Raw genomic sequence first — 27,044 nt, forward strand, 5'->3', positions numbered from 1 at the left:
GGGAAGATTTTGGAAATCACGTGGGTTGTATAACGGAATGGCTGCTATCAGTTAACGCGGTCAAATGTGTAAAAATACGCAACACTTCTTCAAAACTGCGATGGCCCATACCTCCCAGGGGCCCATACCTCCCGGGTCTCCCCTACTGCTATTTTTATAGCAGTATTTTATGAGTTATTTGAAGTGTTATCTCTTAATGTACAAAAAAAGAGTATTTCTCCATCTTTGCCGTGTTGAATGTCGCTCGACCCGGTCCGTCTCCCTATGACCTTCATCGTGATGTGTGGCCCGCAGAAGTGAAGGAGGAGGCGCCCGAGGAGATCGATCTCGGGAAGGAAGCGGCCATTGAGGCGAGATCCGAGATCCCCATGAAGCAGTCCAGGGACAAGCTCAACGAAAAGGAGGTAGGTGTCGGCGTCAATGACATTTACTCTGCTCATTTTATGGGGAAGCGACTTGTCAGCAGGGTTGGCAGGGGTGGCATAGACTGCTTTTTGTTAGTGGTTTTAGCTGGTTTAACCCTCGCCGGACCTATTGATTTTCTACATACGCGCCGGCCGAGGGGGGGGGGGGAGGCGGGTACGACCCCCCTCGCCGTTTCGCCCCTGGTGGAGCTACCACGTCGCGGAAAAAACGATCGTGTGCGCCGTTACGAGACGCAGAGATTGGTACCCGATTTTAAGGTCCTAGGTCAACCGGTGACCTCTGAGGTCAGGTCAAGTGCACCAAGGTACGGTTCAGTTTTTGGTGAATAACTTCGCAAAAAACGGACGCAGAGCCGCGATTTTGGCAGCATCGTGTTCGCCTCGCTCAGGCGCGCGAATGATATAATTTTTGTTCGGGTCAGGTCAACTCAGGGTGTTGACCTCAGGTCAAGGTCAGGTCAGCACCCCAGGTCACGAAGTTGGTCGAAAGAGGTCATGTCGCATATCATTCGATTCGTCAGGTCTTCCTAAGTCCATTGGTGGCTTTCCCGACTCGCTAGCTCAATTTGATTGGGAGTTATTGACGAAAAACTAATATGACCTTGATGATGTCATAAATGAAGTCACGCAAGGTCAACATTGCAAAAGTGACGCATCTAACCTTGCAAGGAGTGCATCATATCACGATTATGTGTGCTTGAGATAGTTGGATATCGTTCCCGGCGCCAGAATAGCAGTTTTCATTTTTTCCCCATTGACTTATAATGGTGAGGTCACGAAAGTGACCTGACCTCATATGACCTTTAGGAAAAATCCGAGATATACAAGTTGTGAGACTCATAATGGATACTAGATCCTGCAAGTTTCATTTCCCTGTGACATCTCCTCTGGCAGTGAGGACGTTGCGAAGTTGCGACATCTAAAGACCGTGCAGAGGTTCACTTATGACGTCATAGGTCAGTGACCTGACCTGCCCTTAAAATGCGGTTGGTGTCAAAAGATCTGGCTTGAATCAAAGGTCAGGTATGCCAAGTTTCAGCTCTCTATCGCCAACGTGCTCGGAGCTATAGTGAAAAAAAAACCAATGGGGGGCGGCACCTGCCACCCCCCCCCCCCCTCGGCCGGCGAGGGTTAAACCGGCTGGCAGAAACCATGGAAGCAAAAGTTGGCTAAACTCAAGTGGTCAAATTTTTTTTCTAGTTGACAATTGATTGAAATGGGGGAAGAAAGCCCATCACGAGAGGAAGCCGATGATACCCAATTTAACCCTCGCCCTGGCAGGGGGGTCGGTGCGACCCCCCTAAGGTTTTTCGAAGATAGCGTAAAAACGGCGGCGCTGCGCGCCGCCAAATTTGGCACAGCCTATGGGGCAACCTTTTTACGTATGACCTGAAAATTTCAGGTCCGGGTGACCTTGGGTCAGGTCACCAGGTCAGCAAAACCGGTACAAGGTCGTGGTCAAATTTCAATTTTGTTTTTGCACCTGTCCAACTCACAGTTTTGGACCCATTCCCTTCAAATTTTCAGGGTGTGCTACGTTCACCGAGTTGTATAACATATAGTTCGTTTTTTATGTCACTGACCTGAGGTCAGTTAGAGGTCATTACGTCGTAATGTTAAGCCTATGGGCACATACTAAATTCGGAAAATACTGGAGATATCCGCTTCGTACTATCACTTTTGTGCTTTGAAACCACAGTACTTACAGCAGGTCACTTGGTGCTTCTTTGTTTGGTGTACTTATTCATGGGTCAGGTCAAATGAGGTCAACTGAGGTCAAATGACGTTTTTGCCAATAACTTGACACATAATGACGCTAGAGCTTAAAATGGTGTCATTGTGTTCCTGGTGATCAGCCGAATCGAATGATATGCGATATGATGCAATTTGGTTAAATTTAACTTAATTAATTAATTTAAGTTTACTTAAAATTAAGAAAAACTTTAAGTACACTTAAGCAAGCTAAAAGTATATCATTCGACGCGCCTTGACGTGCTGAGTTCACTGGTGCTTTTCTTTTTGCTCTGTCTTAATTAGATCAAAAGTTATAAGCGAAAAACTTGTGACCTGTTTTAGCGAAGTTTTTACATTTATACCCCCAAAACCCCCCTAAATTGGATAACGACAACTCAAGAAACTCAAGTTCGTCGAAGACGAACTTCCTCTCCCGAAGAACGACTACATGAAAATGGTAGAATTATGTATAAAATTCGGTTCTTTTTCTTACAACGGCGAAGAGTACGTACAACGTAGCGGCCTAGCCATGGGATCGCCATTAAGTCCCATTGCGGCATGTCTTTTTATGGAAACTCTTGAAGAAGAACATTTTCTGAAAATTATCGGTGAGAACTCAATTTGGCTAAGATATGTGGATGATACCCTCGTCATCGTCCCAAGAGACCCTAGCCTAACCGAAAAGCTCGAAGAAATGAATAAGATACACAGTTCACCATTGAAAATGAAGAAGATGGACAGCTGGCATTTTTGGACACCTGTATCGTGAGAACTCAGTCATGCTTTAAATTTAAGGTATACAGGTAACCAACAAACAAGGAAGACTATGTACATTTTTATTCGGCTCATAGTGAACGTACAAAAAGCGGCATTGTGATCGGTTTCTTTTTGAGAGCACTGAGAATATGCAGCAAGGAATATCTTCAAGAAGAGATTGACCATATTTACAAAACTTTTGAGAAGTTGAGATATCATAAGGGATTCCTAATACGACAAAAAGAGAAAGCAATACGAATTAAGAGAAGAAATGACGAACGCACGAGCAGAGATCACGACAAAGAAGTCCGAACAAGCACGAAGAAGAAGAAAACGAAAAGATATATAACGATTCCGAATTCGAGCAAAGCCGACATAATTTCGCGAGAACTCGAGAAAACGAACATTCAGGTCGCAACGAAAACAGGAATCAAGATACAAGAAATAGCCAAAACAACGTCATCAGATAAAAATACAAATGAAGAAAAGGGTGTGGTTTACGAAATTCCTTGCAAAGGTTGCGGAAAAGTTACGTAGGTGAAACAGGACGGGGCATTGACGTACGCCTAAAAGAACATCGAAGCGATGTCAAATATCATAGAGAGTCGAATGCCATCGTCCTTCATATAGACAAATGCAATCATTTACCAGACTGGACTAAAACAAGAATATTAGAAGAAATATAAAAAAGAAGACACGAAAAACGTTAGAAGCCGCTCATATCATCACCCGGGACACATTTAACTCGAGAAGTGGGTTCATTTCATTATCATCCTGGGCAGCAAAACTGGCGGTAGGCTAGGAAATTTTCATGCGCTTCACATTAATAATTTTAGACGGTTTTTGTATCATTTTTGCGAAGTTTGTATAATTGTGAAACATTGTGAAACACAGTGATCAAGGTCGTATGTGACCGAAAGCTTTGTGTAATTAAAAGTAATTTAAAAATAAATATCGTTTGGTAATTTTGAGTTTCTTGAGTTGTTATCCAACTGTCATGGATACTTTACACCCCCCCCCCCTAAATATTGACCTAGAGCAACCAAATTTACACAGGGGCGAGAACTCCAGGGGGCCCACCTACCTACCAAATTTGGTATTTCTAGGTGCCATAGGAGCCAATCGCGAGGGGGGTCGCATCGACCCCCCCCCCCCTGTCAGGCCGTGTTATGAAAAATGCCCTGCTAGGGCGAGGGTAAAAGTTCAGTGTTTGCTTTCCGAGTCAGGTCAGTTATAGTATAAAAAGGAAAATCGCGACCTGCTAGAACTTCTCAAAGAAAGACGAGAGCTTGTGTTTTTCGGGTTACTGCTTTTGAATTTGGTATTTGTAGGAAAGAGAGACAGAGACAGAGACAGAGTTAGAAGGGATGACATTCGTATGTCTTGTCATTCAACCGTCTAATTGATTTTCTTTGCTTTCCAGTTCAACATGGCACCTGCTGTCAGCAAGAGCAAGAGGAAGAGGATGAGGAGGATCCAGGCTAAGCAGAGCACAGTGGGGAGGGTGGTGACGGTTAAAGTTTTGCTGGTTGGGGATGAAAAGTTTAGGGATTCTAAGCTTGGGCCAGCTCACCTCGATGTCATCAACAGAAAAATTCGTCGCAGAGCCCTTAAGGCCGAGTTCATCAACTTGGAGCACACGCCTCCCATTCTGTCCTATTCTGGGGAATCTTGCACGAACGCACTTGTGACTGCAGATATCCTGGGGAGGGTGGGGTTGCTGTGTGGCAAGGATAGGACTCAACTCTTTTTGCTCTTCTTTTCGATGGGCGGGAACGGGGTGTTCAGTCGAACAGGGCGTAAGTCCGACGAAGAGACACAGGCGGAGCTGGATGCCCACGAAAATCTTTTGCGGGAGCTCCTTGCCCAAAATTCCAATCTGTGTGCGCTTGTGTTTGGTATTTTTCCTCGTCCAGCTATCCCCGAGCATCTCGTCTTCCTGAGAAACGTTAATTACTGCATGCGGAAAAGGATGGCGGCGGTTGCAAAAGCGTCCGGGGGAAGGGTGACCTTCGAGGAAGTTGGACGAGCTCTGCGTGAAAACCCCGGCTTTTTTTTCTCTTCAGATGGGGTCCATTTGACGTCACAGGGAACGCTCGCCATCCTGGCGGTCATGGCGCAATACTTGAATTTTACCGCGCCCTTTCGGTTCGCCCCGGGAAGTGTGCACTGCGTGACACAGGGCGAGAATGAGGAGAGTCAATGAGTGCGAGAGCTCGAGTGGGTGTAGGAAGGCAAAAAAGCCACTGAGCAGGTGATACCTACCGACTCGGTCCGCTGAGCCGGCGGGGCTCCTATTTAAGTAAGCTCCTATTGTGTGAGCAGCACGGTGACCTGGCCAGTGTAAAGTTTAGCGGTGCGGTGGCGCGAATGTAGGTATGTGTGCAAATGTGACGTATGTTATGTTTGTATGTTGTGCTTGTGCGTTATGTTTTGCCCGCCTTACTCGTTTCACCTGACTCGGCAGCCAATAATAGCCATTTTCGGATGGATCGGCTTGCAACGAGTAGTACAAATAAATACACTGCAATATATTGCAACCAATGTAACTTTTAAGGGGGGAAAGGGAAATTTTCCCCTTAAAAAAAATTTTCGGGTGCTGAATCGGAGGAAGGCGAAAAACCAACAGCATTCAGCAGCTGGTGATCCCTGCCGACTCGGTCCGCTTAGTTGGCGGAGTGAAGCCTTGGCTTTCTGTCGTGGGCTAAATTAACCCTCGCCGGCCGAAGGGGGGGGGGCGGTGTGCCGCCCCCCCCCCATAGGTCTTTTTCGCGATAGCTCCGAACACGCTGGCGATAGAGAGCTGAAACTTGGCATACCTGACCTTTGATCCAAGCCGGATCTTTTGACACCAACCGCATTTTTGGGTCAGGTCAGGTCACTGACCTATGACGTCATAAGTGAACCTCTGCACGGTCTTCAGATGTCGCAACTTCGCAAAGCCCTCACTGCCAGAGGAGATGTCACAGGGAAATTAAACTTGCAGGATCTAGTACCGTAAAGTGGGGCTATTTGAGACAGTGGGGCTATTTGAGACAGTATTTAAAATCGCTATAAAATGAAGCTCGTTTAATTTTTATGTGATACTAGAGGTACAGGTTTACGCGATAACTGTATGTTTTGATATGTATGATTAACGGATGCATTAGTTTGGGTGTAGAAACTTGCATTTTTATTGGTATTATTTGTTTATAGCTGGGTAACTGCTTTTAATTGAACTGTAAAGTATGATGGTAGTGCATGCGAGTTGTTCGAGCCCTTTGTAAGTTAGGATGTTACTCAATTCAACCCTACCCTACCCTACCCTACCCCTACCCCTACCCTATCCTACCCTACCCTACCCTACTTTACCCTACCCTACCCTACCCTACCCCTACCCCTACCCCTACATCACCCTACCCTACCCTACCCTACCCTACCCTACCCTACCCTATCCTACCCTACCCTACCCTACACTACTCTATCCTACCCTACCCTACTTCTACCCTACCCTACCCTACAATCCCCTACCCTACCCCTACCCTACCCTACCCTTCCCTACCCTACCCTACACTACCGTACCGTACCCTACCCTACCCTACCTTACCCTACCCTATCCTACCCTACCTTACCCTACCCTACCCTACCCCTACCCCCACACTACCCTACCCCTACCCTACCCTACCCTACCCTACCCTACCCCTACCCTACCCTACCCTACCCCTACCCTACCCCACCCTACCCTACCTTACCCTACCCCTACCCTACCCTACTCCTATACACTAACCTACCCTACCCTACCCCTACACTACCCTAACCTACCCTACCCTACCCTACCCTTACACTACCCTACCCTACCCTACCCTACCCTACCCTTACACTACCCTACCCTACCCTACCCTTCCACTACCCTACCCTACCCTACCCAATCTTACCCTACCCCTACCCTACTCTACCCCTACCCTACCCTACCCTACCCTACCCTACCCTACCCTACCCTACCCTACCCTACCCTACCCTACCCCTACCCTACCCTACCCTACCCTACCCTACCCTACCATACCCTTACACTACCCTACCCTACCTTACCCTACCCTACCCTACACTACACTACCCTACCCTAACCCTACACTACCCTACCCTACCCTACCCTACCCTTCCCTACCCTACCCTACCCTACCCTACCCTACCCTACCCTACCCCTACCCTACCCTACCCTACCCTTCCCTACCCTACCCTACTACCCTACCCTACCCGACCCTACCCTACTACCCTACCCTACCCTACCTTACCCTACCCTACCCTACCCTACACTACCCTACCCTACCCTACCCTACCCTACCCTTACCCTATCCTACCCTACCCTACACTACCCTAACCTACCATACCCTACCCTACCCCTACCCTACCCTACCCTACCCCTACCCTACCCTACCCTACCCTACCCTAACCTACCCTACCCTACTCCTACCCTACCCCTACTCCTACCCTACACTACCCTACCCTACCGTATACCCTACCCTACCCTACCCTACACTGCCACCGACAGTTCAAGTTTCAGCTAAATCGGCCCAGAAACGGCTGAGATATTACAGAAACAAATTAATTGTATTTACTGGCGAATCCCCTTGGCGAGCGGTGCCTTGTGTCGGCCTTCGTTGTCAAAGGTCAACGACCTCCCGGCTCTGATGCTTTTGACTCAGTTTTTAAGCGAACAACTGAGCCTAAAGCACGTGCCCTCTGCTCGGCGCCGGTCGCGGCCCCACCACGTGCACACCGCTGAACCCACACCCTCGAAAATTTAATACGACAAATGAATGCACGCGCTCGACTTGGCATGAAAATTTCACCCCCGTAGCCCTTACCGTTTCCGAGCAATTGCCTGTTTTTGCCGATTCTAATGCTAACCCTATGGCGCACATGAGCACGCGCCACGGGCGCACCCCCGGCCGCATCATGTCCAAAATTTAATACGACCTGTTCATTTACGTGACCCACGACTGGTAAAAATTTCACCATCCTGCGTCAATCGACGGCTTTGCAATAAGCCTTTTAGGGAGTAACCCCGACGGCGTGGGCGGCGGACTTTTTAGGATTTATAATATAGATTTTTGCTCAGGAAGGTGTGGAATCGAGCAGTAAATCGCCTCAGCAAAAATTAAGCATAAATTTCAAACGGTTTTTATTTTATAACAATTTTAAATACTGTCTCAAACAGCCCCACTGTCTCAAATAGCCCCATCTTACGGTATTCATTATGAGTGTCACAACTTGTATATCTCGGATTTTTCCTAAAGGTCATATGAGGTCAGGTCATTTTCGTGACCTCACCATTATAAGTCAATGGGGAAAAAATGAAAACTGCTATTCTGGCGCCGGGAACGATCTCCAACTATCTCAAGGACACAGAATCGTGATTTGATGCACTCCTTGCAAGGTTAGATGCGTCACTTTTGCAATGTTGACCTTGCGTGACGTCATTGATGACGTCATCAAGGTCATATTAGTTTTTCGTCAATAACTCTTGATCAAATTGAGCTATCGAGTCGGTAAAGCCACCAATGGACTCAGGAAGACCTGCCGAATCGAATGATATGCGACATGACCTCTTTCGACCAACTTCGTGACCTGGGGGTGCTGACCTGACCTTGACCTGAGGTCAACACCCCAAGTTGACCTGACCCGAACAAAAAGTATATCATTCGACGCGCCTGAGCAAGGCGAACACGATGCTGCCAAATTTGCGGCTCTGAGGCCGTTTTTTTGCGAAGTTATTCACCAAACACTGAATCGTACCTTGGGGTCCTTGACCTGACCTCAGAGGTCACTGGTTGACTAGGACCTTAAAATCGGGTACCAATCTCTGCGTCTCTTAACGGCGCACACGCTCGTTTTTTCCGCGACGCGCTAGCTCCACCAGGGGCGAAACGGCGAGGGGGGGTCGTACCCCCCCCCCTCGGCCGGCGCGTATGTAGAAAACCAATAGGTCCGGCGAGGGTTAAACTGATGTAGGGGTGTGCTGAACCGTACGCAGGCGAAAACCAACAGCATTGAGTAGGTGATCCCAAGGTGACCCCTGCCGACTCGGTCCGCTGGGTTGGCGGAGTGAAGCCTTGGCTTTCTGTCGTGGGAAAACCAACAGCATTGAGCAGCTGGTGACCCCTCCCGACTCGGTCCGCTGGGTTGGCGGAGTGAAGCCTTGGCTTTCTGTCGGCCAATGCACAGTGGGGATTTTCCCGATCTGGCATGTCCTAATTCGTAGAAGGCAAACCAAAGATGTGGTTTAGCCAGATTGTGCACATATGCTGGCCGGTGTGTTCGGGTGAGTGTGACCCTAAATGTGCATAATTAGAATATTTAATCAGGAATATGATGGGTCATTATCCGACATCCGTTCACATCAAGTAGACATCCTCGTTAATATTAGTTCTTCATTTATCCAGCAACACTGACACATTGTAAAAACACGAAATGTTGGTTCCTACCATACTACATTGCTGCTAAACGAGGCTAATGTCTAAGACACGCCTGCAACTCTAATAACAGTGTGTGCCGCACCGTCTGCCACCCAGTGCAGTGCGCAACAATCGATCGGTTCTGATTCCAGTGGGAGCTGCGCCTTTTGAACCACGCGGTGGGTAGCGGTCCCACCGGGCTGTGTCAGTTCTCGGACTCGTTGATAGCCTATCTGGTTAAGCCGTATTGCAAACAGTGAACCGTACGCGTACCGTACGAGATTTAGCGTCTTCGTGAAATGACAAATACCATCATACTGCCGGGCCCTGAGTCCTAACTCTCCGTAGTAAAAGATGAACCTAAAAGATTTAGAAAACGTTATTATTCCAAATAACATATATATATATATATATATATATATATATATATATATATATATATATATATATATATTATATATATATATATATATATATATATATATATATATATATATATATATATATATATATATATATATATATATATATATATATATATATATATATATATATATATATATATATATATATATATATATATATATATATATATATATATATATATATATATATATATATATATATATATATATATATATATATATATATATATATATATATATATATATACCGCCCGTATAGGAGGGGGGAGGGGATGCAGAAAGGACCCCTTACCCCTCGGTTTTTCGTGAATAACTCGCGTAAAAAGCGGCCGATCGCGACGAAACTTTCAGTATCTACCCTCGTGTTAATCAATTTTACACCTACATGCCCTGAAAATTCCATGACCCAGACCCAAATGATCTTTGACCCGTGACCAGGGTTTCGGAGTCGGAGTCGGAGTCGGAGTCGGAGTCGCCCGGAGTCGTGGCAAGCAGCCAGGAGTCGGAGTCGGAGTCGGTCTAGATGCCTCGACTCCGACTCCGGAAATTTAACTGAAGTCAATCCGTGCTATTATTTTTCAGTTGTTTTTAACCAGTGGCCCCACGGCAAAATTCGCTTCCGGTGATCACAAATAAGGTATTTTTTCACACATCTTGTTTTTTCTGAAAAGCTAACATTGCATCTTACAAATTTCAAGTTATGTCATAATTTAGTAGGCAAGCATTTTGTATTCGCGTTATAACTTCTACTATCCAGTGTCAAAGACTTAATGGCAACTGTATATTTACTTTCTTCTTTTATCGCTCCGAAAAGTGTCTAACACAAACACAGACCGACATGCTGGCGAATGGCGATGCCAGTGGTCATGATACGGCCACACTCGTGCTTCTCGGCCGGTTTTCAAGCTGGCCGCCGGCCGCTGGTCTCTAAGGATTCAACTGCGTCAATGTGGGAGAAATAGTGACCGCATGAACGCAACCGGACCGATCTCCCGGTGCGCGAACAGGGTGTCCGGAAAGTTCTGGCACCTCTTTTGGACGTCGTCTAACGCGCGCTGTGATTATTGGACTTTCAACCAATCACCGCAGATATGACCCCTCGTTCACCGCTCAGCTAGGGGTCGCGTAAATATGACCTTGAAATCGTTTTCAGTGTATGGGCGAAGATGCGCCTTGTCGCTGAGAGCCCGCGCGCGGGGGCCCGGTGCGGCTTGAACGAGGCGCGAGTTGCAGCGCGATGCGGCGTTTCCCGGCGAACGGTTGAGCAGGCAGAGGTGCATTTCAGATCAGAAATTTCTTAGAAAATATTCTCATCAGTTACGACCACGGTATGCCAAAGCTGCTGAGACTGAAGCAGCATGGGCGTAGGAACGGCTGGAACATTGTGGGTGCATGGGTGCAGAAGTCCAGCCATGGCCGGTGAAGCGGGGGGGGGGGGGGCGACACCCGAGCGAAGGCTCGTTACGAGCTTTGAGGGTGTACCATGTCGAAAAGGTACCACCAAGTACCAACCGATAAGTGCATTTGGAAGCATTGACCCTCGCATGTGTAGGGGGGTCGGATGAACCCCCCCATGGTTGTTCGCAAATAACTCGCGCAAAAAGCGGCCGATCGCGACGAAACTTTTAGTACCCTCGAGTTGATCAGTTTTACACCTACTCTAAAAATTTCATGACCCTGACCCAAAAGACCTTTGACCTGTGACCTGATTCTCGAGACCATGTTCGGCCGGAATCGCGATTTGGCGTATGTCAGCTCACATTATCCGCGCGTTTCCAGTCTTTTTGTGATTGTAGACATCCAAACGTGTGAAAAGATGTCCTTCCCATGCATCACAGTGGGTGTGAAGGTCACCTGAAGGTCAGGTCAGGTCATTGACCTTTGATGACCTCGGTTCACTTTTTCGAGTTTTACATGTTTCTAGGGTAGGGGAGAGTGGGGCAAAGCGGCCACCCGGGGCAAAGCGGCCATCCATCGTTTTAGCCCTCCACAGCTGGCGTCAGTTCCAATTTATGACTTCCAATTATACTTCTCTTTGCGGTCGTTCGAATGAGCCAGACCGGGGTTTCAGGCCCATCGCCATTGTTCTGTGAAACACGGAAAAGCATTTCTTGCCAGGTTACCAATTATGTTTACAATTTTTAAATGCTATTTTATTCCATAACCGTTTGGAATTTTTATAAGCGTTTTTGTCCATGCATTGCGTGGTTATCGTACATGCCTTCTACCAATTTTAATGCTTTTTACCCCACTAATAGCTGAGCTGGAATATTTTTGTCTCGGACAGTATGCGCGGGGCAAAGCGGCCGGGGCAAAGTGGCCAGCCCCCAATTGGCCATAAGTTGTTTCCATCTGGATAAAAACATTATTTATATTCAAATGTGTCGTCATGCATTCATCTTGGCCACTTTTCGGTTACATGAGTTACCAAATTGTGCAATTAAATGTTTTTCCAAGAAAATTCTTTGTTTGTTTAGCAATAGCTGGGAAGATAACAAAGTAAACATCCATCTTCCCTTAAACCTTGTCACCATCAAATACCCTAGTCGTGCATGAGGCAACTATTCTGTTTCTCATATCGGGACTTGAGAAGTCGCCAGTGGCCGCTTTGCCTCAGGGATGGGGCAAAGTGGCCAATATGCTATAGGTTTAAAGTTTTGTCAATATCTCCCATATGTGAACGCCTTTGGAAATGAAACGCAGTTGGAATAAAAGACAATTTAATAGGAATCACATTGGTATAGAAAGAATCTTTCCAAGTTTAAAAATCAAGCGTCGGCATCGTTAGAAACGTTAGGGTGGCCGCTTTGCCCCACTCTCCCCTAGTTTATCGGGCTGATTTCGAATTTAGCATCCATTTGAACGTTTACGAAGTAGTTTTAGTGCCTTCGTAACATTCTACGACGCCGTCAGTGGTAGTTGACACTTACTATGGATAGCCGGTAGGACGCCTAATGGTTGACCTGACCTGACCTGACCCGATCTGGCCTAAATGCATGAAGAAATCATCTGTGCTCAAAACTAACATCAGATATTCGTGATCAGCACCCCGAAAAACCCGATAACAGCTTCACTTTACGCAGTTCTAGCAGGTCCCGATTTTCCCGACTTTTGGAATATTGACCTGACCTGGAAGGTCAACCAATGAAGTAGGACCTTAAAATTGGGTATCATCGGCTTCCTCTCGTCACGGGCAACACCCTCGTTTTTCCGCGAAGCTCTAGCTCGATCAGGGGCCGATCGGCAGGGGGTCAGACCGACCCCCCTCCCCTCCCCCTACACATTAGAAGCTGGAAAACGCTGCACACATGCGAGGGTTAATATTGTCCAATATTGACTACCGCAAAAAGTAAAAGCGGCCAACTCAGCCATTTTCGAAGATATCGGGCTAAAATTTTTGACAGTGGGTCATCGGTTCGGTATGTGTTCAATCACATGCTCCATTTCCTTTTTTTCAGCACAAATGTAAGTTTTGAAGACCATCACTGATCACAGTAGCAAATGCTTCGAAAGATGGATAGTAGGCAATATATCCTGAATTTGCCGTGCTGCATGGGAAGTAGTGTTGATGAAAAAGGGGTTTTTGGTTCAGATTATTGTGGGTGCAGAATACATTGTCTGCACCCACTGGATAAATATTGTGGGTGCAGCTGCACCCTTGCACCCATGGTTCCTACGCTTATGTGAAGCAGCATTTCAGCGGCAATCGAAGAAAATCTGGGGTCTGATGGACACAAATGTTTCATCATCTTCGTCAAAGTCAAATAAATGACTCACAGGCTGGTCCACGAGGGGTTCCTGGACACGACAATCAAGGCGACTTGCCTTAAGGGTCATTTCGCACATCAACAGCACGGTGCGCCCTCCAACAACGCCGCTGCCGTCCAAACCAAACTGACAGAGGAGCTCGGCGGACGAGATCACCGTGTGGTGAAGCGAGATTAGGCCACCTTATAATCCCAGCCTTAACCCACTCGACTAAGGCATGCTACGCGTTTTGCAGAATAAGCTCTAGGCCACCTCTCATCCCAGCCTGGAGTCGTTGAAGACTCGCATCATGACAGCATGGATTGGCAGACATAGAAACTTTTTATGAGGTGACGTCACTTCAAGTGACCTGGCGACCTGACCCTTAACCCTCGCCCGCACATGCCATTTTCCCATCCTAGAACGCACATGGGGGGGGGGGCCGGGGGGGGGGGGGGTTGCCACCCCCCGCGCCATTTCGTTCCTGTTGGAGATAGAGCTTAGCGGTAAAGACCAAAAAGATTCTTTGGGAAGAGACGAATCCAATGATACCCAGTTTTACCTCCTCAGGTCAGTCATTGACCTTCCAGGTCAGGTCAAACTAAAAAATGTTGCTGTTTTGGGTCACCGTTGGATATCAAGTGCGCTGCTTATCAAATACCGATGACGATGCTGTTTTCTGGTGCCAAGCCAGCTAGAACCTCTTTGTCACACTACCCGACCAGAATTTTGCTGCTGAGGTCATTTCTGGTCAAGTTAGGTCAAGGTCAATTATATGTGTTTGTATGTCTGTGTGTGTCTGTGTGTATACTGATGTGTGCACCGATTGTTTTTGGGTCCATATTACATGAAATCATGATCTGAGAAGCTTTCACCAAAAATGCAGTAAAAAACTTCACAAAAAGTAAATTCAGCTTGCCTAAAACGCAATTATCTTAGATGACCTAGGTTGACCTTGACCCTGACCTTGACCCCTGTACATCGTCGAACAACATTTTCCATGATAGGTGGGAGGTAAGACTGGCAAAAAAGGCCGAAATCAGGGTGTCAAAAGCCCACAAGGCCCATGGCAAACGCAAGATGTTGAGAATTGGCCATTTGGGTCATGACATGACCTGAAAAACAAGGTCATATCTCCAAAACCAAAAATCACAGAAACTTGAAATTTTCAGTGGACATCAAGAAAGGATAGAGGAGCAGCTATACCAAAAATCAGCCTTCTAGCTCTAAAAATGTCGAGTGCAGAGCAGAAAGACTACCTGGGGGGTGGGGGGGGTGGCAACCACCCCCCCCCCCATGTGCGGGCGAGGGTTAACCCTCGAAAAGAGGTCATGGTCGAAAGAGGTCATGTCGCATATCATTCGATTCGGCAGGTCTTCCTGAGTCCATTGCTGGCTTTCCCGACTCGCTAGCTCAATTTGATCGGGGGTTATGGACGAAAAACTAATATGACCTTGATGATGTCATAAATGACGTCACGCAAGGTCAACATTGCAAAAGTGACGCATCTAACCTTGCAAGGAGTGCATCAAATCCCGCGCCCCAGTGGCGGTCTCAGCCAACTTCGCCCTAGTGGGGGGGGGGGGGGGCATATATTACCACCCACCTCTAACTCAAAAACTAAGAGGGCTAGAAAGACGCGGTAAAAAGCAGTCGATAGCTCTCAATGCGTACGTTTTAAAGTATTTCGGTCATTTTTCACCTTAGAGCAATATTGGGGTCACCAGAGGTCATCAAAGGTCAAAATTTGCCAATTGTCATTATATTTTTCAGAAAACATGCCACTATCTCAGGAATTATGGTAGCCAGAAAAACGCATGGAAGAGGAATCGATAGCTTTTGAACTCTTCTTTTGAAAAGGTTATCCGCCGAAGGCGCTCAGAGGGCCCCTCAGGCCCCAGGATATTTTTAAACACTGGATAAAACGTGTTTTACTGGGAAGAAAAATTGATATTAAAGTTTCATTTATGTGCCCTGGGTACCCGAGGGGCCCCTGCAGTCATCCAAGGGCCCCCAGTTTCCTGGGCCCCTGGTCGCCTAGGGGGCCTCTGGTAGCCGGGGGCCTGGTCTCATGGGGCCCCTGATAGCCTGTGGCCCCTAGTCGCTCAGTCGGCTACCAGGGGCCCCCAGGCGACCAGGGGCCCTCTAGGTGACCAGCGGCCCTCAGGCGATCAGGGGCCCCCAGGCGACCAGGGGATCCCAGGCTACCAGGGGCCCAAGGCGACCAGGGTCCCCAGGCGACTAGGGGCGACCGGGGGCCACAGGCTATCAGGGGCCCCCATGAGACCAGGCCCCCGGCTACCAGAGGCCCCCTAGGCGACCAGGGGCCCAGGAAACTGGGGGCCCTTGGATGACTGCAGGGGCCCCTCGGGTACCCAGGGCACATAAATGAAACTTTAATATCAATTTTTCTTCCGAGTAAAAGACGTTTTATCCAGTGTTTAAAAATATCCTGGGGCCTGAGGGGCCCCCGGCGCTCAGGGGGGGGGGCCTTGGCCCCCGTGGCCCCCCCCTTGGGTACGTCACTGACAAACAGTGTTTTTGCCAATAACTCGCGATTGGAAAGAGATAGAACGCTGGGGATGGTCTCATTGTGTTTGTCTTGTTGAGACGCATCGACTGATATGCAACATGACCTTTTCCGGTAAGGTCATGACCTTGACCTGAGGTCAAATTTTTAAGTTGACCTTTCAAGGTCAAATTATAGTTCATTCGACGCGTCTCGGCGAGGGGAACACGATTCTGTCGAAAGTTATTGTCGAAAAACACTTTTCGTAAAAACAGCTATTTTTGGAGTTTTTGCCCTCTGGAGGCTAAACCGTTGACCTGAGGTCAATATTGATGATGACCTTTTCAAAAGAAGAGTTCAAAAGTTATCGATTGCTTTTCCATGCGTTTTTCTAGCTACCATAATTCCTGAGATAGTGGCATGTTTTCTGAAAAATATAATGACAATTGGCAAATTTTGACCTTTGATGACCTCTGGTGACCCCAATATTGCTCTAAGGTGAAAAATGACCGAAATACTTTAAAACGTACGCATTGAGAGCTATCGACTGCTTTTTACCGCGTCTTTCTAGCCCTCTTAGTTTTTGAGTTAGAGGTGGGTGGTAATATATGCCCCCCCCCCCCCACTAGGGCGAAGTTGGCTGAGACCGCCACTGGGGCGCGGGATTTGATGCACTCCTTGCAAGGTTAGATGCGTCACTTTTGCAATGTTGACCTTGCGTGACGTCATTTATGACATCATCAAGGTCATATTAGTTTTTCGTCCATAACCCCCGATCAAATTGAGCTAGCGAGTCGGGAAAGCCAGCAATGGACTCAGGAAGACCTGCCGAATCGAATGATATGCGACATGACCTCTTTCGACCATGACCTCTTTTCGAGGGTTAAGGGTCAGGTCGCCAGGTCACTTGAAGTGACCTCACCTCATAAAAAGTTTCTATGTCTGCCAATCCATGCTGTCATGATGCGAGTCTTCAACGACTCCAGGCTGGGATGAGAGGTGGCCTAGAGCTTATTCTGCAAAACGCGTAGCATGCCTTAGTCGAGTGGGTTAAGGCTGGGATTATAAGGTGGCCTAATCTCGCTTCACCACACGGTGATCTCGTCCGCCGAGCTCCTCTGTCAGTTTGGTTTGGACGGCAGCGGCGTTGTTGGAGGGCGCACCGTGCTGTTGATGTGCGAAATGACCCTTAAGGCAAGTCGCCTTGATTGTCGTGTCCAGGAACCCCTCGTGGACCAGCCTGTGAGTCATTTATTTGACTTTGACGAAGATGATGAAACATTTGTGTCCATCAGACCCCAGATTTTCTTCGATTGCCGCTGAAATGCTGCTTCAGTCTCAGCAGCTTTGGCGTACCGTGGTCGCAACTGATGAGAATATTTTCTAAGAAATTTCTGATCTGAAATGCACCTCTGCCTGCTCAACCGTTCGCCGGGAAACGCCGCATCGCGCTGCAACTCGCGCCTCGTTCAAGCCGCACCGGGCCCCCGCGCGCGGGCTCTCAGCGACAAGGCGCATCTTCGCCCATACACTGAAAACGATTTCAAGGTCATATTTACGCGACCCCTAGCTGAGCGGTGAACGAGGGGTCATATCTGCGGTGATTGGTTGAAAGTCCAATAATCACAGCGCGCGTTAGACGACGTCCAAAAGAGGCGCCAGAACTTTCCGGACACCCTGTTCGCGCACCGGGAGATCGGTCCGGTTGCGTTCATGCGGTCACTATTTCTCCCACATTGACGCAGTTGAATCCTTAGACCAGCGGCCGGCGGCCAGCTCAGTTGGCTCAGCGCAGCGCCACGGGCTGCAGCGCTCCCGGCTCTCCTCTCAACCACCCCGTGCGCGAGTTACCTATCGCCTGAGTGTGTGCGAGTGCTTGAGCGACTGAGCTGTGAACGGAGCGAGCGAATGTGCGAATCAGTGACTGTGAGTTAGTGAGTGAGTTGAGTCTTGAGTGAGTTGCTGCGTGCAAGTGAGAGAGCGCTGCCTGATGTGTGAAGAATGTGTTTTCGGGGAGTGAGATTACTGAACAGTGTGCAGGCTGCTCCCGGCGAGCCTGGGTTCCGCCGTACTGTCAGGCGCACAGTGATGCAAATGGGGTTCACGAGTGGCCATAAATACGAAAAAGGCCCAAAATTCAAGTTCACTTAATCGAATAAATCGTAATATGGTCAGTCAGGCAAATGTTTGGGGTGTCTGAAAAAGTATGATTTTAATGTTTTTGTCAAAACTGGCCTCGTGTAGGATTGTCAGAAGTCGAGACATTTTCGATGTCGTAAAAATGACTGTCAGGTACTTGAAATTCAAGTGCCGCTAGCGTGCGTGCATGTCATACAAACTGCAAAAATTATACATGAAAATGATCCCCGAAACCTGCTGCTTCTAATGCCACGTCATAAAAAGCCGTATCTATTTTGGTTTGGTGGTGAGCTAACTATTTGTAATCATGTTGCAACCGCAGTTTTTTACCAAAAATATTTGCTTTCAATTCACCTACAGCTCTTCCCACAGTGTGTGCCCGTTAGTGCACCATACCATAGCATTCACTAATCATTTCTGAGTCGCATCGTGAAAGAATTAAGGCGCTAGCACAGGGCTGACCGGCGCTACAGAAGTTTTCGTCCGGCACGGTCGGGTGCCGCGGCGCAGCGGGCGGCCCGGGCGGCCGCGCCGCCGCGCCGCCCGGACGCCGCGCGGCGGCACCCACCCGCCCACTGCGCGCCCACTGCGGCACCCGACCGCCCGGACAAAAACCTCTGTAGCGCCGGTCAGCCCTGTGCTAGCGCCTTAACCCTCGCATGTGTGCGGCGTTTGCCAGCTTCTAATGTGTAGGGGGGGGGGTCGGTTGGACCCCCCCCCCTTGCCGTTTGGCCCCTGATCGAGCTAGAGCTTCGCGGAAAAAACGAGCGTGTTGCCCGTGACGAGAGGAAGCCGATGATACCCAATTTTAAGGTCCTAGGTCATTGGTTGACCTTCCAGGTCAGGTCAATGACCCAAAGTCGGGAAAATCGGGACCTGTTAGAAAGTCGTAAAGTGTGGCTGCTAAGGGGTTTGTCGGGATGCTGATCACGAATATCGTGTTAGTTTTGATCACAGATGATGTCTTGAAGCATTTAGACCAGGTCGGGTCAGGTCAGGTCAGGTCAACCAGTAGGCGTCGTGACGGGTATTCGTAGTACGTGTCAACCGCCTCTGACAGCTTCGTAACATGTTACGAAGTCACCAAAACTACTTCGTAAATGTTCAAATGGTTACTCAATTCGAATTCAGCTCCAAAAACTAGCCTAGAAACATGTAAAACTCGAAAAAGTGACCCGAGGTCACCCGAGGTCACCAAAGGTCAATGACCTGACCTGACCTTCAGGTGACCTTGACACACACGGGAGTAACATCAAATCACATGTTTGAACGTTTGAAACCACGAAAAGCTTGCAAACACGCGGCTAGTGCGAGCCGACATACGCGAAATCGCGATTCCGGCCAAACATGGTCTCGGAAAAGAGGTCACAGGTCAAAGGTCATTTGGGTCAGGGTCATGAAATTTTCAGGGTAGGTGTAAAATTGATCATTGCGAGGGTACTGAAAGTTTCGTCGCGATCGGCCGCTTTTTACGCGAGTTATTCGCGAAAAACCATGGGGGGGTCCATCCGACCCCCCCCTACACATGCGAGGGTTAATTCTTTCACGATGCGACTCAGAAATGATTAGGGAAGGCTATGGTATGGTGGACTAACGGGCACACACTGTGTTAAGTGCTGTAGGTGAAACGAAAGCATTTTTTTCTTAGTAAAAAAACTGCGATTGCAACATGATGAGAAATAGTCAGATTACCGCCAAAGCGAATGAGATACGGCTTTTTGTGACCCGGCATTAGAAGCAGAAGTCTTTGGGGATCATTCTCATGCATAATTTTTTCAATTTGTACGAAATGAACGCAAACCAGCGGCGTTTGAACTTGCGAGTGTCTGACCGTCATTTTACGACCTAGAAAATGTCACGACTTCTGACGATTATACACGAGGCCGGTTTTGACAAAAACATGAAAACCATGTGATTTCAGATGCACCAAAAATTTGTCTACTCGGCCATATCGCAATTAACTCAATTTGGTAAACTTGATTTTTGGGTATTTATGGCCACTCGTGAACCCCATTTGCATCACTGTGAGGCGGCTCGTGGGATCGGCTGGCGCGCTGTGATCAGTTGGTGTATGTATGATGGGTTTGTGTGTTTAGTGTAAATGTGTCCTCATTGTGTCCGCATTGTAACTGACGTAGAAGAATGAAAAGCCATATTGTATGGATTTCTTTTGAATACATCTGTAAGTCGCCTAGGGGGCCCTGGTCGCATGAGGCCCCTGATCGACTGGGGGCCCCTAGTTACCTAGGGGGCCCTGATAGCCGGGGGCCTGGTCGTATGGGCCCCTGATAGTCTGTGGCCCCTAGTCGCCTAGGGGGCCCTAGTCGCATGGGGGCCTCTGGTTGCATGATATTGAGGCCCCTGATCGCCTGGGGGTACCTAGTCGCCCAGGGGGCCCCTGGTAGCCGGGGGCCTGGTCGCATGGGCCCCTGGTTGCCTGGGGCCCCCGGTCGCCCCTAGTCGCCTGGGGACCCTGGTCGCCTTGGGCCCCTGGTAGCCTGGGATCCCCTGGTCGCCTGGGGGCCCCTGGTAGCCGGGGGCCTGGTCGCATGGGGCCCCCTGATCGCTTTGGGGACCTGATCGCATTGGCCCTTGGTCACCTGGAGGGCCCTGGTCGCCTGGGGCAGTGGGGCCCCTAGTCATCTGGAGGACCTGGTCGCCTGGGAACCCCTGGTCGACTGGGGGCCCCTGGTCGTCTGAAAGTACGCTTATCACCTGATTGATCCCAAATCATCTGAGTGGCTACTGGCTACTGGATATAAGTAGTGACTGGAGTAGGCGCTCATCTGAAGGAGCCAATATCTTTCACAGTGCCGGAGATATCACAGAAAAACAAAAAGGCTAAACTGAATACCCCCCAACCTTGGCCCCAAAGGCGTCATTGGCTAACACAGGGATGTGGGTCGATTTGCAATCGCATTTCCTCCTAAGTCCTATTCCTCCAATTAATACAGAGTGTCCCAGAATTACCCAAGCATTTATTTTCTGGCTAAAACTACAATTGCGCTCGTTTCCTAGTGAAACATATAATAACCGCGTTTACATAGGGCTAGTTGCCAGATAGTGGAATTCCGATAACGAGACATTTATTCCCCACTATTATATTATTTACCTACATATCCGGAATTGGAGGATGATCAGTAATTGAGGCGCTCGCTCATACAATGCCGTGCGTTTCATGCACACTCCTCAAGCAAAAATATTTTTCTCTTTTCAAAAATATGTTCTCAAGGCTTAGACCGTTACAGAGACCGTTTTAATTGACTTTGATGAAGTCGAACGCGAGAAATCACAACCAAATGCTACATTAGGTTGTAAAGAACTGAATTGCGTTTTCTCACACACGTGGCGTTTTCTCACCTACGTGGGGTGAATGAAAAGTTTTGAGCCTAACACAGTTACAGGTGACGCAGGTTAATGAAAATTTGGTCACACATTTTGCAACTATTTTTAGGTGTGTACACCAAGTTTTGAAGTACTAGTCCTTTTCGTTTCGTTTTTAGAGCCCGTTAAAGTGAAGAAGATTACGCGTTCGGTGAAAAGGGAGAAAATCGAGAACTGAACTTTTATAAAGTATTGCGATTTCAAAGCCATGCCTTCATCTGAAATTAAAAAGGACCTGAAATTAAACTTATTGGTTGTGGCCCATCATATGTCACTGTTAAAGTTTGAACTGCTAATTTCAAGCAGGGCAGGAACAGCGTCCAAAATGAACAAATATCAAAAACGCCGTATAATGTGACAAAATCCGAATACATTGACCCTGCTCTAGGGGTGTGGATGCTGGATCCAAGACTGTGAGCTCATCAGATAGCGGTAAGAATGGACATCTCCCAGGAGCAAGCTGGCGACATTCTTACCAATGGGCATGACATGAGAAAGGTCTCTGCTCATTGGGCCTCTCGGCTTTTTGCTGCAGAGCACGACGAGAGATGTGTAATGACATTTGGAGCTAGTTGAAGCAGATTCTGAGAATTCAAAGTCACTTTTCGCTACCGATGATTAACTGTGGGTGTTTCACTTCAATCCAGCATGGGAAGAACAGTGGAGTCAATGAAAGAACGTCTCTACTCTAATCTGTAAATTAAATGTCAGAGTCACAACAAGGAGGAAAGTGTTCCGTAATTCGGAAAATAAATGAGATGTCTTGCAAGTGTACTTTTTTCAAAGGGTCTTACTGTAATTGGGCATTACTAGGATGAACCACTGATACACCTTTGTTAGAAAATCAGGAAGATCAGAAGGGCAATCCTGACAAAATTGGTCGTGTTTCACCAGGACAATAAATCAGGGTATTTTTCACTGGTTGCAATGTAAACAATCAATTACTGAGCCTTCCAAAGTATCCCAAATTTAATCTTTTAACCCTATTCCTGGCGGGCTCCGCCGGGACAAGAAACTGGCGGGGGGGGGCCGATTCGGCCCCCCCCCCCTGAGATCTCGAGAACGAAGCAAGATAGCGACAAGCGGTAAACGGCATCGGATACGCACGGCCAAGATCTACAATTTTTACAAAGGTCATTTTCAGGTCAGGTCAAAGATGACGTCACAGTTGTCGAAAAAGTCAAAATGGCGGCGCTAGATATGGAGAGAGTTTTTCTCGAATAACTTTCGAATTAGTCAAGATAGGAACAAACTAAGGGCATCACCGTGATCCTCTCGTCAATCCGCATCGAATGATATATATGTTGACCTCGAAAGGTCAAGGTCAAAGGTTGACCTCAGGTCACGTGACCTCGAGGTCATCATGTATATCATTCGATGCGTCTTGACGAGCTGAACACAATGAGACCATCCACGCGTCTGTATCTTGTTCCTGTACGGAGTTATTGGCCAAAAACCTTTGGTGACCTTTGATGACGTCACATGACCTCACAGCTGCCCAACAGCAAAACAGACCTCAAGGTAGTGAAGGTTGATCGTATATGAAGTCATGTATGGTATATGGGGCCATTCCGACCCGTTTTAGTGGTAAAAACAGGGAGTTGATTTTCCCCCCATTGACTTATAATGGGGAGGTCGCGAAATTGACCTGACCTTAGGTCACCGATATCAAAATTCCGAGATATACAAATTGCACATACTGGTACCCTAACTAAACCCTGAAGAGAAGAAATTGATCGGTCAAAAACTCTAGCTCTGGCGTGATTGCAAACTTTTCTGAGGTAGGGTCACCAAACCGCCTCTGGTGACCTGACCTGAGGTCAGATCAACTCAAAATTTTCAGACATGTTGCGTAGAAGCCTTTTAGGAAAAGTCAGAAAATTTGAGCTTCCTAGCTCAACGCGTTTGGGAGAAATAACCAAAAAACCTCAGGGGGGGGGCTCCTGAGGCCCCCCCCCCCCCGCCAGGAATAGGGTTAAACAGCATTGGCATCCTTAGGGTGTCTATATCTGTCTAAACTTAAAGAAAAAACTGACTGGATGACGCTTCACAAAAAATAATGACGTCATTGACACCGCGAGCACTTACCCAAAATAGCATGATTTAAGGCGCTATAAAAGTGAGGAAAAAAGTGCTAGGACTTCACAATTTTGTGTCCATTCATATCAATAGTGGCAAAATGTGTGACCAAAGTTTCATTAATCTGCGTCACCTGTAACTATGTTAGGCTCAAAACTTTTCATTCACCCTACGTACGTCTGCAGGAGAGACCGGACCCACTATGCCCCCCCCCCCCCCCCACCATCGAAAGGTTCTTCATGACTCCCGGGGGCCCCCGGGGAACCTGGGGTGCCCTATACACTGTGGGGGGCCCTTCGAAAGCAGATGGCCCCCTCCTGGGCGAAATCCTGGGTACGTGCCTGCTGTTTGTAGCCTCAAGTGACCTCGGATGACCTGTCTAGAGGCTATCAGCAAAAATGACACCTTGGTCATCACGAGTGGACTAAATCATTGTGATTCTGAAATATTTGGACTGTTCCGATGCGTACACACGGATCTAGAGGCATTTTTATTTTTCTCCATTGACTTGTAATGGAGAGGTCACGCCACTGACCTGACCTTAGGTCACGGATATAAAAAATCCGAGATAGACAAATTGTAGGCGCCCATAACAGCATGCAATCCACCAAGTTTTAAACCTTTCTGACAAACACTGCAGGCTGCGCGTGATTGCAAACTTTTTTAGGCTTGGTCAGTTAACTTGGCCTGGTGACCTGACCTGACATGACCTGGGGTCAAAAATTTCACACATTGTCCAAAATTGATGTACCAAAAGCTACCCCAAGCGGCGCGGCGCGCCGCGGTTTTCTATTCACACGCAAAAAACGCGACAGGGTGGTAACATATGCCCCCCCCCCCCCCCCACTGGGGCGAAGGATAATGGTGAGGTCACGAAAGTGACCTGACCTCCTATGACCTTTAGGAAAAATCCGAGATATACAAGTTGTGAGACTCATAATGGATACTAGATCCTGCAAGTTTCATTTCCCTGTGACATCTCCTCTGGCAGTGAGGGCGTTGCGAAGTTACGACATCTAAAGACCGTGCAGAGGGTTACTTATGACGTCATAGATCAGTGACCTGACCTGACCCAAAAATGCGGTTAGTGTCAAAAGATCTGGCTTGAATCAGAGGTCAGGTATGCCAAGTTTCAGCTCTCTATCGCCAGCGTGTTCGGAGCTATAGTGAAAAAACCTATGGGGGCGGCACCCCCCCCCCCCCCCCACCTCGGCCGGCGAGGGTTAAACCGGCTGGCAGAAACCATGGTGGCAAAAGTTGGCTAAACCCAAGTGGTCAAAACTTTTTTTTCTAGTTGACAATTGATTGAAATGGGGGAAGAAAGCCCGTCACGAGAGGAAGCCGATGATACCCAATTTTGAAGTTCAGTGTTTGCTTTCCGAGTCAGGTCAGTTAGGGGAAGTTGGGGGAACGCCGAATACTTTTTTTCTGACGCCCGTAGCACGCAAGGTAGACATCATAAGCTATTCTTGTTGGCGTCATTCGAGAGGCCAGTCTTTTGCCTTTCAAACATACCAGGCGCATTTGATGAATTCGCATACCGTTAAGCGCACAAACTAAAAATATCAAAGAAGTGACTTTTTCGGCGTTGCCCTGGACTGCGGGGAAAGCCGAAAATGGGAGAAATGATCTACGGGGAATGCCGACATTGATGTTTTGCCACTTTATTTCAAACTTTATCCAGAATTTATCAAAGCTGACACGCGTTTTAAGAGCTTGAGGACGCTTGGTGCACACTTGACGTTATAATTGTGTGATATAATCAAGGCCATCTATAGAAGGTACAGTCACTCCCCCGCCGACCAATCAGAGACAGATCCTGAGTGACGTCACCCCTGATGCTCGAAAGGGGTACTCCATTCCTTCACAACGTAAAAATGACTAACTTCATTTGAAGATTGTTGGTGACACTCTACACACATCGCTCATCCATTGATGTCATTGGAAAGTCCAACTAATTTTCTAGCGATAAAAAAAGCAGCAATATGCTAAGAAATGGCCGGTTTTGAAGATATAGACGATTTAAAAACCCTCTGCAGTTGCAGGAAAGCAACGTAAAAACGCATCAAGCTTATATTTTTACTATGAATAAATCATTTTTTCAGTAAGTTTTTAGATGTGGTATCGATTTATTCAACAACATTATTACAATATTTTTATTACTTGGAACTTTATTTCAAAATAATATTTTCAAAAATGGCAACTGTTGGAAAGTAGCTTTGAAGCGATGGTATTCCTATTGGGTATTCCTTATGGGTAACAGGCCGCTGTGTCGGTTGAAAGTGTAATTTGTGTGACTAAAAATTCGCGTTGCTATTCTACAGCAGTAAAGTCCACGTAGCGTGCTTTAACGTGCGTAATTGCACGTTTTCGGCATTACCCCAGCCAGCCGTACTTTCATTTGCAGGCCCATAACTTTTCAACGTGCCGTATAAATTTCAAATAGGCAGCACATTTATGCAAAGACATGCTGAAGATTACTTGACCGAATTGGCCAGACAAACGGTAGCATAATGAGTAAGAAATGCAGCTTCAAAGGCGTATGTAGTACAAGGAACGCGTACCTTGAAAACGCTCTTGGCGCCCTCACAGCCGAAGTATTCCGAATGACGACTCGTAACAAACATGCGATAATTGTAGTCACTTAAGCTTCAGTCAGAGCATCACTGACAGGTGGCATCCATGTCTTACGGTTTTCGAAATATCTCGAATTTAGGCTTTGCCCCAACTCCGGCATTGCCCCAACTTCCCCTATAGTAGGGGAGAGTGGGGTGGGTTGTATCAGTTTTTACTCCGAGACCCATAACCTCGTAACTATCCGTGATATACTCATTATTTCCATACCATCCCCTTCCTTGATTCTTCTGCTTTTTTGTGCAAAGTAACTTTTCCGCTACCTCTACCAGTTTTTCTTCTACGGTCTCCCGAATAGAACAATGTTTTTGATACAACTTGCCCCATGGCTTGGGTGAGTTGTATCACATGGTGGGGTAATTTGTATCACTATTTCACGTTTCAGGGAGTGTGCTTGCTACTGGTTTTGAACATAACAACAACATTAAATGGGGTTAATACAATATATAGGTATGCTCAAAGGCTTCACTTTATTAGACCAAACTTAGGTCAATGCAATCCGAACGAAACATCAACAGACTAGACGCAAAAGTGGCCCATTAAGAGCAAAGAAGCCAACACATTGTGCCGAAATGGAACGAGCATTGACTAGCTACCTACAAACGCGAGCCAGGGCTTAGCTTTTGTGATCAAAAGCAACATACCCATACATACATACATACATACATGTTACAACATACCCCACCCGGCTCTGATACAACATGTACCTAGCCGCCATCTTGGAAAACACATCCTCGTGCTAAAAAACAGCGGACAGCTGGAGAAATCCGTTTTCACT

General features: G+C 47.6%; 1 protein-coding gene across 4 annotated transcripts in view; it reads left to right on the top strand.

The window, feature by feature from the left end:
- The window catches only part of LOC122369043 (pollen-specific leucine-rich repeat extensin-like protein 1), a 48,814-nt gene that overhangs the window by 19,510 nt on the left and 2,260 nt on the right, over positions 1 to 27,044 (top strand). For 2 of the 4 annotated variants that reach the window (XM_043343410.1, XM_043343429.1), the window contains exon 6: positions 295 to 404. In XM_043343410.1, coding sequence (XP_043199345.1) covers positions 295 to 404 — 110 coding nt within the window. Of the gene's footprint in view, positions 1 to 292; positions 405 to 4,338; positions 5,451 to 27,044 lie in introns of those variants that run through there. The other 2 variants (XR_006254342.1, XM_043343420.1) reach the window with 2 other exon arrangements.

This window comes from Amphibalanus amphitrite, unplaced genomic scaffold (assembly GCF_019059575.1).
Source record: "Amphibalanus amphitrite isolate SeventyFive unplaced genomic scaffold, NRLGWU_Aamphi_draft 000033F_arrow, whole genome shotgun sequence".
In the NCBI taxonomy this organism is placed as follows: Eukaryota; Metazoa; Arthropoda; class Thecostraca; order Balanomorpha; family Balanidae; genus Amphibalanus; species Amphibalanus amphitrite.